Source organism: Macaca nemestrina, chromosome 1 (genome assembly GCF_043159975.1).
Source record: "Macaca nemestrina isolate mMacNem1 chromosome 1, mMacNem.hap1, whole genome shotgun sequence".
Taxonomy (NCBI): Eukaryota; Metazoa; Chordata; class Mammalia; order Primates; family Cercopithecidae; genus Macaca; species Macaca nemestrina.
The window spans coordinates 59,945,759-59,961,800 of record NC_092125.1 but is presented as its reverse complement, the minus strand read 5'-3'; the positions used below and the strand labels follow the sequence as shown (position 1 = coordinate 59,961,800).

The following is a 16,042-nucleotide window of genomic DNA, read 5'->3' as shown; positions in this document are numbered from 1 at the left end:
TGGCTGTGTCCTGGACCCGCCCCCGGCCTGGGCCCAATCAGTATGCTGGACTCCAGAAGCCCTGATCCTGGTGCCACCTCCGAATGCCCAGACACATGGGCCAACCCTGGAGGGGCAGGGCTGGACCTTCCCTTGTTGGGGACCTCCTCTGCCGCGTCCAGCCTGGGACATCCTGTGGGGGCCTGAGAGGGAAAGAGGCTGGATGTCACCCCGCCCCCATTCCCAGAACACAAGCACTCATTGAGAGGCATTCAGAGTGGCTTTGTCCCCAGCGGTGCCCACAGGCCTGGACCCTGCCAGCTGCACTGGCTCCCTACGATGGACCCTTCCCCCTTCAAGTGGACAGAGCTGTCATGCACAAGCCCATGGCTTCACTAGCAGGGAAGGCAGGCTGCTGGGGCCACCGGGGGCCCATCCAGTTATACACTCTTCACAGAGCAAGCCGGTACTGCAATAGCCACCGGAGCATAGGGAGGTCAACAGTTAATTTCAGGTGGGCAACAGTTAATTCCAGGTGGAGACAGCGTTTTAGGGTGGGAGAGGTCAATCAGTCTTCGCAGGTTTATACTGAGTGCCAGTGACTATGCCCCATGGTACATGAGGTACCCTCCGAGGAACTGCAAATTAAGCCAGGGAGATCATCAAAAGCCTACCTTAATCCCCTGCCATGTACACCCTTTACACGCACATCCAGGCTTCCACATCTACCTCACTGGAATCTTTCCACAACTCTATTAACTAAGCAAGGTTGGTCGGTGTTATCAATCCCATTTCACAGAGAAACTAGGACTCATGGAGGTTAAAGAACTTGTTCAAGGTAATACAGCCAGTAAATGGCAGAGGCATCAGGAAGACCCAAGTCTAAATCAGGGTTGATCCCCAGCCACAACAGCAGACTGTGCAGACAGCGAGTATTTCTTGTGTTCTGGAGTGACAGAATCAGGGCAGGTCCATGGAAGGCCCAGTAGAATCTTAGTAGGTTAGGGAAGAACAGCTGGAAGAGGAGCTATCCCATCTTGGGTCCCTGTGGGTGCTGGTGCACCTACCCAAGAGAGCTGGAATAGGAGAGGATAGGCTCCTGCCCCAGAAAGTTGCTGGTAGCCTGATGGGCAAGAGTATGTCCTCACGCAGGACACAGTCATAAATGCAGCAGCAGGGACAGAGAGATGCCTCTGAATCCAGCACCACCTACTCAGTGTGCTCATTGCCATCCATCTCCTCTTTCCTACACTAAAAGCTCCATGACTGCAGGGACCACGTGGCTGTGTTCACTGTTGCCATCCAGCCCTAGCCATTGGTGCTGTCATTGTTGGAATCATCCTCAGATGAAGGGGTGTTTTTCCTGCCCAGGGCTGACTCTCCCATGTGTACCCTTGACCCCTGCTGATCTGTCTCTTCATTATCCCATCTCTTTAGTGTCTTTAGCTTCTCCTACCTTACCAGCTTCTTTTCCCTAGGAAAAGGAAATCTCAAGTCTTTCCTATTTAAAACAAACCAAACCAAACCACATCCTTCTTGAAACTCATGCCTCTCTAGCTACTTTCCTGCTTTTCTGCTTTTTTCTCCAACTAGCCCTCCTCAAAGCATATACCCCTAGATGACACTTCCAGCTTGCAATGACACCTAGCACACACCAACATCATCAGTGTTTTCCTAATTGCAAAATTCTAGTAATATATTTCAGTTCATGGGATGGGAGGTGACTAGGCTAGGACAGAGAGTGAAGAGAAGGGCCTGTGGGCCAACCAGAGGGGAGAACTGGCTGCACTGGGAGAACTTGCACTTCTTACCTTGACAAGGGATGCTGGAACTTGGAGATGGAGAGCTGGGGCTAGCTTATGTCACCATAATGAACCTGAGTCCTGAAAGAGTCCATAGGGTTGGCCGGGAGTGAGGAGGGGCTTGGGTGGGAGGACTGGGGGCCCTGGAAGAGGCTGTCTAAATCTTCAGACCTGGAGGGGCTTCACTACACCTTCTCTCGGTAAGGGCAGGCAGGAATACCCTCACCAAGCTGGTCTCTTAATCCCCAGCAAGGGAAAGAAACACTTTCCTGGAAAAGAGGAGGCAGAGCAATCTGTGATCAGATGAGACAAAACATAGACTTTATCAGTAGGAGGTTCTCCTCAGGTTGTCTGGAATATGATGGTAATGATACCAGCAGCAGCAAACATTGCCAGCGAGCTCATCCCATTGTACAGATGAGGAAACTGAAGTTGGAAGAACTTCAGTTCCCCCAGCTCACACTGCTGGGATTTGCAGCTGGACTTTATAGCTTCAAAGCCCCAGCCCTTCAGCTTCACCACCTGCTTCTCTTTAAACAAGTCTAAAGGGCCGGGCGCGGTGGCTCACGCCTGTAATCCCAACACTTTGGGAGGCTGAGGCGGGTGGATCACCTGAGGTCGGGAGTTCGAGACCAGCTTGACCAACATGGAGAAACCCCATCTCTACTAAAAATACAAAATTAGCCGGGCGTGGTGGCACATGCCTGTGATCCTAGCTGCTTGGGAGGCTGAGGCAGGAGAATCACTTGAACCCAGGAGGCTTGAACCCGGAAATGCGCCACTGCGTTCCAGCCTAGGCAACAAGAGTGAAACTCTGTCTCAAACAAAACAAACAAACAAAAAACAAGTCTAAAATGCTCAGCGCTATGCCTGGCATAAAGAGCATGTACTCAGGGAAACTCTTGATGCCCAGCCCTTATCTCTAGCAGGCCTCTGCATGTGGTGAGAAGGTAGCCAGGGATATCTGGAGTGGGGAAGGGCAGGAGGAGGGGAAGGGCTGGGACCCTGCCTGTGACCGGTAGGAGTGCTCTGTTGAGTCACCTCACTCCTGGACTGAATGACCAGCCTAGGGCTCCTCCCAACCCCTTCCATGCTCCTCTTTCTATCAGAGCAGACTGACACAGGCATTCCTGAGGCCTTTCCTACTTTCCCGTGCCATGAGCCCTGGAGGCTGTATCCCACCCTGGTCCTGCCCTGCTTCTGCTATCTGGCTGTGGAGGTTCCTGCCTCCACTTTTGTCTGGCCAGTGGTTTGAGTTGAGCCATTCCAAGATAAGGGAAACTCCATTCCTTTCCTAATTACTGCCTCTGATCAATCAGTGCTCTCCCGGAATGCTGTTACTCTGTCCTCTTTTCTTTTCCTCCCTGCCTCTGGCAGCCCAACTCCTGCAGACAGGTAATTATACATTCCCCCCCTCCATAGGACCCCAGAGTTCCTTCCTCTGATTTAATGTCAGACCCTTCCTGGAGTCTTGGACACATGAATTCTCCTTGCAGTCCACGGCTAGGGAGAGTAAGGCCTAGGAGAGCACCAGGTCTTGGCCAAGGTCTCATGGCTTAGTTGGGGAACCAGGTCTTTTGGCTCCCACTGCCCCGGAATAAACAAACATCTCCCTTAAATCAGAACGCTTTTCCTGGCGTCTAGCTTTAATCTTTCTTGCTGTAAATGAAAGACTGTCTCCTGTGTTTGTCCTCTTGGTGGGAGGGATTTGCAAGTGGAGGGTGGGTGAAGGACAGTGAGGATCAGCCTCACTGCTGCCAAGCTACTGGTAAGAAGGAGCACTCTTCCATGTAACAAAGCTGCACAAGTACCTTATAAATTTATATATACATGAAGCACTCTTCTCCAGAAGGATTTTTTACCAATGCCTTTGTAGGATTGCCTCTCCCAGAATGCCAGGCTTCTGCTTGTTTGTAGAGTGCCCAGGACAGCCTGGGCTTCAGGAAAGAAGGGGGTGTAGCCAGGCTGGCTTGGATGGCAGCTGTGAGCAGTCCCCTACCCAGGCACACTCTGGGTGGCTGTGGGAGCGGCAGCAGTCCCAGGCAGCCAAGGCCTGGCCTCAGGAGCCCAGCCTAGCCAGTGGGGCAGATGGGGAGGGCCAGGTTATCTTTAAATGGCACCTTACTCAGCCTGCCACTCTGCCAGCTGGGCAGGATGGGGGTAGACAAGTGTTATTTTGGGATCTGAGGGCAAGGGAGGAGGAAAGCTCTGTTTATAGCTCTCTCCTTTCTGTCCCTACTCTCTCTCCTGGGGAGGATTTGGGGCCATGGGCCTCAGCCCTCCAGCTGACCCTTTCCAACCCAAGGTTTCTGTTTTCAGCCTAGCTGTTAGCCATCTGCACAGATGGGAGTGTTGAATCTACAGAGGCACAGGGTTTCTCCGAAAGGCCAACTCTGTAAAGGCAGGTTTAGGAGGTGAGAACTGCATTAGACTTGGGATTAGACTAATAATAGGTAACATTAACACTTACTATGAGGCAGCACTACGAAGTGCTTTGTATTAGTATATTAACTTTAGTTAATCCTCACAATCACCCCATGAAACAGATACTAGTATTATACTTGTTCTGTGGATTAGGAAATGGAGACATAATTTAAGTAGCTTGTCCAAAGTCATCCAACAGGCAAGTGGCAAAGCCAGGGTTCAAATCCAGGCAGTCTAGCTCCGGACCCCATGCTGTGAACCACTAACTAGATATGAGTCCTGCTCTGCCACTTACTGGTTCTGCAAACTTGAAGGAACCACGCCTCCTCTGGTCTTGGCTTCCTCTTTTGGAAATGGACTACTGTTCAGTTCAACCCATTAGAATCACCAAGTTAGAACTGGCGGAGACACTCTGATCCATTGTGTCTCTCTCCCTGTTCAAGGGAAAAAGAACTTACTCAAGGTCACACAACAGGGCACTGGCACTAGTTTCTGTGCTGTTGCTGTGAACCTCCCTGTGGCAGGGATGAGTCAAGGGAGCTTACGAGGGATATTAGTTATGAATCTGCAATCACAAAATCAGGTGTGGAAGAAATACATTTATTTTCTTTTAACCAAAATAGATGAGAATGAGTCTCTATCCTGCTACCTGGTTTGTTATTATGGTTTGTTCCCCTCTTCAGAATCACAAAAAGGTCCTGGGGTCTCACACAGTGCAAAACATTGAGGTGAGCCCTCTAAGTCTTGGTCTGCACAGGTTCTGCTCATACATGCTCTTAAGCTTGCAATTTCAGAAGTGTTGGTCTGTGTACTGCAGGCACAAGAGACCTTCCCAGGGAGCCTTGGTGACCAGGGCCCAGCATCCCTGGGGACTCCATGCAGCCTTTTCCCTAGGAAGTTCTATCATCTCCAGGTGCTCTGCCACAATCAGGGCAGGATCCTCACCACTCATAGGCCCCATGGACCTTTTTGTCCCCTACTTATCTTTTGGAAAACTACCCGCCCTTTTACTCTCCCCTTCTTCCTCCGGGACCCTGGCCTAATCGCAGTTCACTAGAGCTTTCACTATAGGGTCCAGAAGCAGGGCTATTCTCATGCAGTCCTGCTGTCCACCCTACAAAAGCAACTAAGGCAAGGAAATGCAAAGAATTAAAGTATGTTCTTGGACTAAGTTGGGTGTGTGGGGGGGTAGTGGGAAATCTAGTGAAAGCAAATTAATACACCGATAGTTTATAATGTCACACAGCTAACCACAGAAAAACTGCTTAGTAGGTAGAAGACAAGAGCTGGGCCTACCACCTGTTTCTATCCTGCTCCTCAGGCAGGGCTACAGTGCTACAATTCATTCCTCAGAGCTGTCCTCCCAAAGGCTCACCAAGACCCTAATTTAGCAGCAGCATGTGTGAAATTGAACTGAGTCACAGTGTAATCCAGTGAGTCAGGGAGAATAAGCCAAACATAGCTCCCAGCTACGGGTGGGGATAGGATGGGACATCTTCCACCACTAGAGGTGCTTTAATGAAGTCATCCTTAATTCTTAACTACAATCCTGTGAGGCAGGTATTAGTTCCCTATTTTATAGATGAGAGAACCAAGGCTTGAAGGAAATGTCACTTGACACAGCTATGTAATCACGCCAAGTCAGAACAACTCAAGCCTGGGAGGGACTTCCAGGCCTCCTAGTCAGGCCAGTAGTTCATTGTTTTTCTTCCTATAGCACATTTGCTTCCACATCATGTATTCTACACAGGTTTAAAAACCCTAGTATAATTTTCAATTTTAAGAAGCCAGCAGTAATGCCAACCTTTTCCCACTTACTCAAAAAAGTAAAAAATTGGAATGTAAGGGTCATTAGATGGCTAATGTTGACCTGCACCATCCATTAGAGAAACTTAAATTCACAAAAATTGGATTTTGTTTTTTTTTGAGACGGAGTCTCGCTCTGTCGCCCAGGCTGGAGTGCAGTGGCATGATCTTGGCTCACTGCAACCTCCCGCTCCTGGGTTCAAGCAATTCTCCTGCTTCAGCCTCCTGAGTAACTGGGATTACAGGCATGCGAAACCATGCCCAGCTAATTTTTGTATTTTTAGTAGAGATGGGGTTTTACCATGCTGGCCGGGCTGGTCTCGAACACCTGACCTCGTATCTGCCCGCCTCGGCCTCCCAAAGTGCTGGGATTACAGGCGTGAGCCACTGTGCCCGGCCTACAAAAATTGGAATTTTATTACAATTACTTTTGGGTGCTTTGAGACTGGAATCTTGGTAAAGTATGGTTAATACCTGGTCTAAATCCCCGTGAGAATGGGGAATTTTCCTGTGACTGCTAAGTAAAGGTCCAGCCTCTGATTGAGCACTTGGATTGATGAGGAGGAACTCACTGCAACATTTTAAGACAATTCATTCCATAGCTCTCACTTTGGGAAAATCCTTGTCAGTCTTTAAGTCCTACTGACTTTACCTTGTCAACATCTCTAATCCAGCTCTTCCACCCTGTCCCCTCTAGTTACAACCTTAGTCCAGGCTCTGGGTTTTCCCACCTGGACTGTTGTAGCTGCTGCCAGACTGCATTCCTTTCTCCCATCTCCCACTCCTCCGATCCAGGTTCCAAGTCACCCTTCTAGTCACATTTGGATCAACACTGCAACACTTTTCTAAGACACAAAGCCTGATCATGTCACTTCTCTGTTTAGTACTCTTGGGTAGTCTCCCATTCTCTAGAGGAAGCAGGTCTTGCAGGACCCTTCACAATCTGGCCCCGACTTGTCCTTCCGGCTTTATTTCTGGCCAGGGCTTCCATGAACTTATGCGTAAATATCAGTACTTTTAATGTGCTTATAAGGTCTGAAAATGAAATTGTTTCATGACGGCCTTTTCTTACTCTTTCTCTGCAATGTCTTACCCCACTCTCATCTGCCTGGCAGATGCACAGGAAAGGCAAAACAAATAGGCACCAAGTACAAGCTGTTTGGACTATAATCACCCACTTGCAGTGTGACCTTTGATAGGTTAACAGTATCTGTCTGCTTCAGTTTCATCAATCTGTAAAACTGGGTGAGCAGAGTTAACTACTTTGTAAGGTTAGTAGGTGGTCTAAGTGAGGTAAAGTATTTAGCATACCCACTGGCATTTAAATACTCCAGAAGCAGGTATTGTTAGCTCCTTTCAAGTGTTCAAGCCTTCTCCATACAACTTACCCGATTAGTCAATTCCTTTTTTGGGCAGTGGGAACTAAACCCAGTATACTTATTTCTCTCACAGCACTCCCCACATTTATTATACTACAGATGCTTTTCAGCTTATAACGGGGCTATATCCCAGTAAACCCAACAAAAGTGGAAAATACTGTTAAGTAAAAAATGCATTTAATACACCTACTCTACCTTAAACCTACTCAGATCACTTACATTAGCTTACAGTTGGGCAAACTCATCTAACATAAAGCCTAGTTTATAATAAAGTGTTGAATGTCTCATGTAATTTATTGAATACTGTACAGAAAGTGAAAAACAGAATGGTTGTATGGATACTTGAAGTACTGTTTCTACTGAATGTGCACAGCTTTTGCACAATCCTAAAGTTGAAAAATTAGAAGTCAAACCATCATTACGTTCGGGCCCATCTGTATTTCTGACCCCCTACTAGACTAGTTCCTTGAAGGAAAAGGCCAAAGCCCTCCAGCATTTAGCACTGGCCTTGCACGTCTAATAGAGGTTCAACATTCACTGAAATGGGGTTGGGGGGAAGAGTAGCCAGAAATTGGCCTTTTATTTCATACTTATTGATCATGGGTCAGCTTGGCTGGGGTGCAAAAGTTTATAGGATGTATTTCACTGGACCATCCTTGAACTTCCCAAAGCCATGTCCTGTTTCTTCTTGTCTTCTCTAAGCTAAGCATTCTTAGCTCCTTCAAGCTTCTTTTCCTTGACACGATTTGTCTTCTACATCTTAGCTTTTATCTGGCAGAGTGGTCATCTGTCAGGGAGCCTCTGGTTGAGCACCAGAAGGGAACATAGCAATGAGGATCACTGATAGGCACAGTTAAGACTGAAAGCACCTTCCACACTACCCTAGACAACCTAATTTTATTATCTCATCCTAGGACCACACTGGAGTTTTCTGGACACATTAACAGTTCCTGGCATAATAAACTTCTTTTATTTTAAATTTTAAGACAAGGTCTTGTCACATTGCCCAGGCTGGTCTCAAACTCTTGGGCTCAAGTGATCTGCCCACCTCAGCCTCCTGAAGTGCTGGGATTACAGGGGTGTGGGATTACAGGGGTGTGGCACCACACCTGGCCTTCCTGGCATAATAAACTTTTTTTTTTTTTTTTTTTTTTTTGAGACAAAGAGTCTTGCTCTGTCACCCAGGCTGGAATGCAATGGTGTGATCTTGGCTCACTGCAAACTCTGCCTCCCAGGTTCAAGTGATTCTCCCGTCTCAGCCTCCCGAGTAGCTGAGATTACAGGTGTGTGCCACCATGCCCAGCTAATTTTTGTATTTTTAGTAGAGGCGGGGTTTCACCACATTGGCCAGGCTGGTCTCGAACTCCTGATCTCAGGTGGTTTACCCACCTAGGCCTCCCAAAATGCTGGGATTACAGGTGTGAGCCACTGCACCCGGCCATTAAACTCTTAGCAGCACGCAGTACTGTTAGTGAGAGCACAGTACTCTATAGTCCTCAACTCTTTCCACAGATATTATCAATCTGCATTTATTGAAATGTTACATTTAGATTCTGCTCACTTTTATAGGTTGTAATGGTATTTGTTTGGATCCTAAATTTGGATTCTAAATTGTCATCCTTCCTAAGGGTTTCTTATTATCTAAAAATTTGATCAGCATTCCTAATTTACTAGTACTATCTCTTGTGTAAATGGCTTCAAATTCTTTTGTGGAATGGGTAAGGCATAAAAAAAGTCATCTGTCACTAATATCAAAGGAGGTGCCAAGGACACAGCCCTGGGGGCACGTATCAGGTCAACCCACAATGGGTGAATTTCTAGTTTGTTAGTTGGTGGTTACCAACTTCTCTATCTCCCTAATGCTTTGACTTTACTATGTCCAGATTATTTTACCTACTTAACAAAGTTAAAGAAGACTATAAGGTCAGTTTAGCATCATTTTCTCTGAAGTCCATAATGAACGTCTATTAAACTCTCATCACTCTTATTTAGGTGCTTTTGGGTCATTTGTTGTAGGTTCATTCTTCTCAAATCAATGTCACTTATATGACTGTAACTTGTGTTATCAGCTTCCTTCCTGGGGTTTTAACTTTTCAGTCTTACAGCGTTCCCTCCTTTCAGTTCACTCCAATAAAAGCTCAACAAACTCCTGGGAACCCCTTGGTGCCCCAGCTGCTGTTTACCAAAGTCAGGAGACTAAAATGTCTCAGAGCAGCTAAGTGTTCTTTTTTATTTTTACCTCATTTGTCTTACCTTGAACTTTTTATTCCTTGTAACCACTTAGCCCTGCCCTTTTCAGACTGAAGCTAGTTCTCTTTGGCCAAAGACAGGAGACAAAATATGGTCTAGAGTTTCTGTCAACACGTACTGGCCTCCAACAGATCTTTTTTCTTCCTGCTGACACTGGACATAGTCTCTCCAAACTTTTTCTCATCAACAGAATGGGAATATCCACCCTGTGAACCTGTTATAAAGGTTAAATTAGATAATGTACATGAAAATGCACTGGAAACACAGTTAAGTACCTGCACACTGAGGGGTCCAAGACCTTCTACTCTCAACCACAGCCAAGTATGTTAGCCAGGGGTAGCCCTTAAGTGATACTAGGGCCCCTTCCTCAGGACTCACGTTCTCCTGAGGCAGGATGCCTAGTCCTCCCCCAAATCAGCATGAGAGCAGAAAGGACCCTTGCCAAAGGGCTTAGGACCACTTTTGGCACTAGATATAGAACGTTTTCCTAATCAGTAGACCCAGAGGGTCCCACATCATTCTCAGTCTGTGTGGGAGCCTTAAGCCTTCCCAAGCTCAGCAGTTCAATGCTACTGGCATGAGACCACTCTTTTGCACCAAAATCAGAGGCCGACTTGGCCTTATGCCTTTAGCACCAAATCCAACTGGCACTGCCTTGAGATCAACTATGGAGTGAGTCTGCAAGGCTGAGGGTGGTTTTCTGAGCACCACTTGGTCAGACCTGCCATCATTTCCCCAATGCCATGTGGAGAAGCAGCAGGGGCACAAGCAGTTAGCCTCAGAACCTGGCTGGCACGGGACAATTGTGAACATGCCCGCAGGCTTTTCAAAGATAGTAAAAACTTTCAACTCTTATTTCTTCCCGTCTCAGTCATGGAGGTTGAACACTGGGGACACCTAGTGGCATGAAGACATTACTAGCTACGATATCCTTGGGGCCATCCCCTTGAGTGGAGATTCAGATTCACTTTATATTCTTCCTTTTTTTTTTTTCTAAGACAGAGTTTCGCTCCTCTTGTTGCCCAGGCTGAAGTGCAATGGTGCGATCTTGGCTTACTGCAACCTCTGCCTCCCAGGTTCAAGCAATTCTCCTCTCTCAGCCTCCCAAGTAGCTGGAATTACAGGCGCATGCCACCACGCCTGGCTAATTTTTGTATTTTTAGTAGAGACAGGGCTTCATCGTGTTGGTCAGGCTGGTCTTGAACTCCTGACCTCTGGTGATCCGCCCGCTTCGGCCTCCGAAAGTGCTGGGATTACAGGTGTGACACACTGCACCCAGCCTATATTCTATTTCTTGTGAGAATATCAATCTAAAGAAATATTCTGTGGCTATTAAAAATGGGGCACCAGATGTGGGCACTATCAAAAAAAGGGGAACACAGGCTTCATCTTTCTCCCCATGATTTGTGTGTGTGCGTGTGTGTGTGTGTGATGGAGTCTCGCCCTGGAATGCAATGGCGTGATATCGGTTCACTGCAACCTTTGCCTCCCAGGTGCAAGCGATTCTCCTGCCTCAGCATCCCAAGTTAACTGGCATTACAGGCATGCACCACCATGCCCAGCTAATTTTTGTCTTTTTAGTAGAGATGGGCATTTCACTGTGTTGGCCAGGCTAGCCTCAAACTCCTGACCTCAAGTGATCTGCCCACCTCAGCCTCCCAAAGTGCTGGGATTATAGGCATTAGCCACTGTGCCCAGCCTCTCTCCAGGATTTTCTAATCCTCATTTGCTCTTTGAACCCCAAACAGACTAAACTTCCCAATTAAGGAATCTCCCTTAAAAATATCTGATTAAACAATGCCAGTTCTCTAAGAATCATTTCAGGCTAGGTTTGCCAAAACACACTAGAATGTTTAGATAGGCTCCACCTAATCCTTTCCCCCACTACTTTTACTTACCTTCTAAAGGGAATAGAAGGCAAACAGGTGCTGAGACACCTTATATCATGCAACTAAATTCATTTGTAAAGATTACTTTACTGTCCTAGAAAAATACATGTTGCAAATTTGAGGGCTACAACTTAACCACTTTAGAGGCTTCCTGAGGGAGAGGGGATAACCTCTGAATATCAGACTCTGTGGTAATGTGTGGGAGAGGCATATTAAATATAGTTGGGTCAGGTGCATTTAAAAAAAATTCCCTTTTTTCCCTTTTTTTTTTTTTTTTTCCTAAAAAAGGAAGATCAAATTGCCATCTGTCTGGCTTATTTTGTGTGTGCATGTATATATAGGAACAGCTTGAGGGGAAGGGTTATGTCATGCAATGAGGCAAAAACAAGACGACCTCCTCTGACAGAGGAGCCTTAGTGTTGTAGAAGGGAAGCAAGGCTGAGGTCACTGGAAAGGCTTAGAATGAAGCTGCTCCTGCCTGTTCCTCCTGAGAACCCAGAGCAGCAGTGGTCCAGGGCACAAAGCATAATGATCTCTCACGAGGATTCCTATCTGAAAAAATCAGAAGTCCTATGAACACAGATAGGTCTGTTTCAGAATATAAATGGTAGTGACTTCCTGTGCTCCTGAGGCGGGGCAAAATAATCCATAAACACATAATCCTTCTGGGCAATAATGTTTCTGGACTGGCCAGCAGAGGGCTCTAGGAACAGAGGTGGGGGTAGAGTCAGGGAGAAAAAAGGTTCTAGAGATGGGATGTCTTCAGGGGAACTTTGAGAAATGTCCTTTGTTCCAGCATTCCTAAGTGACGGCACTGGTGAGCCTGGTCTGAGTTGTCATCAGTGTCACTGCCGAGGCCAAGGGCCAAGGGTCAAGATGCCACTTTAGGTTGAGAAGAAAGTGCATCTCAAGGCCAGTGAGGGCTGCAAAATGGTTTGCGGCTGGGCCAGAAGGAGCAAATGGAGAAAGGCTCCCCTTTTTAGATGCCGATGGTCTGTAGAACTCGCCTCTCGTTATCATTAAGGTGGCCTGAAAACATTATGTAGCAGGGCTGCTGAGCAAACTGGCAGAGGAAATCTGTGAGATACGCCTGGAGGAAAAGAGCAAGAGTGGCATTAGTGAGATGTTGCAAGTCACCCATTTGCAGTGAAGCAAGAACCACAATCAAATGGCACAGGGAATGCTGGTTTTTAGACAAATGCCAGCTCCCTGAGGGATGGTCTTTCATGTTCTTGGATCTAGTTTAGATAATCCACAGGGAAACAACATTTTTCCAAGGCTCTATCACCCCAAGGACCTTCACGACATAGACTCTAGAAGATGAATTACAACACATCAAGTGCAAAGTTCCAGCCCACCCAAAACACTGGACCACTCAACAAGACAAGAACTCTTTCCCGTGAGGCTCCCATGTTAAATTATAAATTGATTTTTTTTTTTTTTGGAAAAAAAAAAAAAAGAAATGGTCTTGCTCTGTCGCCCAGGCTCAAGTGCCGTGGTATGATCACAGTTCACTGCAGCCTTGACCTCTTGGCCTCAAGCGATCCTCCCACTTCAGCCTCCCGAGTAGCTGGGACCACACGCATGTGCCACTATGCCCAGATAATTTTTAAATTATTTGTAGAGACAGGGTCTCCTCTCCATTGCCCAGACGGTCTTGAACTCCTGGGCTTAAGCAATCCTCCTGCCTTGACCTCCCAAAGTATTGGGATTACAGGCATGAGCCACCATGCCTGGCCATAAATGGATTTGAGCCCATATTCCTGTTTCCATGGCCTGGGACATTGCCATTTGCAAGACATCTCTGGACACCCTCACCTGCAGATCAATCTGATAGAGAGGATCCTTCAGGGCATCAGGGTCATCTTCCTCATCATCCTCGTAGTAATCCTCCTCTGTTAGACACAGCCAACATAGGGCGGGTCAGGACAAAGGCCCATGATCAGGCCCTGAATGGTGATATACTACCACATGACGGAGGCGGAAGGTGCAAAAGCCCAAGGAATGTCCCTGTGGGCCCACCTCTCCCCTTTCTTGGGTACCCCATTCTTGGGATCAGTGTGGAAAGAAAAGGTATTTACCATGGCTGTCCTCTTATCAAACAGCTTACCATATTTACTTGTAGCAAGAATGTCAGATAAAAGTTGGCCAGCTAAACCATCCTCCTCCTCCTCCTCTTCCTCCTCCTGGTCCTCCCACATATCATTGGAGTCATCTACTTGGAGATGAAAAGTAGCTAGAGCTAGAGCACATTCATGCATTTCCCCTCCCCAAATCCAAACAGACCAGAAGGGCCCCAAAGGCTTCTGCAATGTGGCTTGTAGTACCCAGTGAAAGAGAACCAGAAATGGCCAAACCCTTCTGGTAAATCTGAAAGAAAGAACCTGGAGATATAAAGGTTGAGAGGCTCTTAAGAAGAATCAAACCAAAGAAGGGCTATGTTAGCTTGCCTCCTGGCTGCCTCCCACCCCAGCCTTCATATGGCAGACTGGAGAAGCAGCTCTTTACATGCCTAGTGCCTAGCACGGTGCCAGCCACAGAGCAGCCATTCCATTAACCATTAACTTGTTTTTTTTTTTCAATTAGTGACTCAACAAACCAAGTTGCTAATTTGACAATTTGTAACTTGATCTGCCAGGCTAAAAGTCTCCTTGGAGTAAGGGCCTGGTGCACCTTGACTCCACTCTGCAGGAGTGGCCTGGCGAGCGGCATTAGCCTCCATGACGTTGGAGAGCTCGTTGATGATCAGCTTTAGGATCTTGACCAGCAAAGGAATGTTTGTCCAGCGTTCTGGGTCTGGGAAGGAAGAAAAAGGCTTCAAGTCAGAGTGTCACTGGGCTTACTTCTGGAAGTAGCCCTGTCCCCTCCTCAGTGCTGCTCACCAGAGTTCACCACCCCTCAGACTTTCACTGTCTCTGACTATATCTAGTCTCCAAAGAGTGATTTAAAGTTTAATAACTATTCTGTTTGGTATTGTAACAGTTCAGAAGGTGGGAGAGATGAGAGTTCAGGGATTAAAGGAGATAGAGTCTCGTTAGTAATAAAGCTCTGAAACCAAGGAACTGTTAGAGCCAGTACTCCAGTCCCAGTGACTTACAAATTGAGAGACAGCGGAGGTAATTATAAATCTACATGAAAGATAGCAGCTCTATACTCCCTACCTGCAAATCCTTGGTGTTACAGGCCAAAGTCAACTCAGTAACAAAGACACACTAACCATCTGTGCCCAAGCCTCAGAATGAAGCTGGAAACTGGGATGCTTGGTACCTGAGACTATTTTTGTCCTTTTTTTTTTTTTTTTTTCCTCCAGACAGAGTTTCGCTCTTGCTGCCCAGGCTGGAGTGCAATGGCGTGATCTTGGCTCACTGCAACCTTCGCCTACCGGGTTCAAGCTATTCTCCTGCCTCAGCCTCCCAAGTAGCTGGGATTACAGGCATGCGCCACCATGCCTGGCTAACTTTGTATTTTTAGTAGAGATGGGGTTTCTCTATGTTGGTCAGGCTGGTCTCGAACTCCTGGCCTCAGGCGATCCGGCAGCCTCGGCCTCCCAAAGTGCTGGGATTACAGTTGTGAGCCATCGCACTCACTTTTTTTTTTTTTTGAGATGGAGTCTTGTTTTGTTGTCTAGGCTGGAGTGCAGTGGCACGATCTTGGCTCACCACAACCTCTGCCTCCCAGGTTCAAGCGATTCTCCTGCCTCAGCCTCCCAAGTAGCTGGGATTACAGGCGCCCACCACCACATCTGGCTAATTTTTGTACTTTTAGTAGAGATAGGATTTCACTATGTTGGTCAGGCTGGTCTCAAACTCCTGACTTCAAGTGATCCATCCGCCCTGGCCTCCCACCAACTGCTGGAATTACAGGCGTGAGCCACCACGCCCAGCTTATTTTTGTCCATTTTTGACAACAGGAAGAAACCATATGTTCTGATCCCTTTTATCTAAGTTTCCTGTTGCTTCTTTATCAAACCCAGCACCAACAATTATGTTTTGAAAATATACACCACAATGCATTCCTTCCCTCCACCCAGGTATCCTTAGCCCCTTATTATAGGGAGAGGATTGGAGGAATTGCAGCATCACCCACTTTTGGCTGACTTAGAGCGGGTGCGGATGCCCTCATCCATGCTGTAGATCTCCTCTCCCTTCACACGGATATCCTGTAGCCGTTTGTCATCTGCATTGATGCCATGCTGGAGCAGCTTACAGAGTGCCACAGAGCTGGCAAGGAAGATCCAAAAAAAGGTCAATCAGTTACCTATCTAGAGTTCATGCCAAGGAGATAAGCAATCATGTCCTAAGGCCCTCTATTTGACAGTGAAAATTCTGTTAACAACTAATTAGGAGAGCTAAGAGAGTTCAGCTGAAAATGAGATTTTAGAGTTCATGAGATGGTCTAATGAGATCTATTCTTCTTCTTCTTCTTCTTTTTTTTTTTTTTTTGTGATAGGGTCTCATTCTGTCACCCAGGCTGAGTGCAGTGGTGTGATCATGGTTCACCGCAAAGCCTTGAC

The 16,042-nt window shown here is 47.0% G+C and overlaps 1 protein-coding gene across 4 annotated transcripts in view; it reads right to left on the bottom strand.

The window, feature by feature from the left end:
• Positions 1-4,789: 4,789 nt before the first annotated feature.
• LOC105484722 (importin 9) overlaps positions 4,790-16,042 on the bottom strand; it is a 58,821-nt gene continuing 47,568 nt past the window's right edge. For 3 of the 4 annotated variants that reach the window (XM_011746592.3, XM_071077924.1, XM_024793739.2), the window contains exons 20-24: positions 15,616-15,749; positions 14,203-14,325; positions 13,640-13,744; positions 13,348-13,424; positions 4,790-12,619 (exon numbers count right to left, since the gene is read on the bottom strand). In XM_011746592.3, the coding sequence (XP_011744894.1) occupies positions 12,509-12,619; positions 13,348-13,424; positions 13,640-13,744; positions 14,203-14,325; positions 15,616-15,749 (550 nt within the window). In that variant the 3' untranslated portion in view covers positions 4,790-12,508. The remainder of the gene's footprint in view (positions 12,620-13,347; positions 13,425-13,639; positions 13,745-14,202; positions 14,326-15,615; positions 15,750-16,042) is intronic. The other variant, XR_989171.3, reaches the window with a different exon arrangement.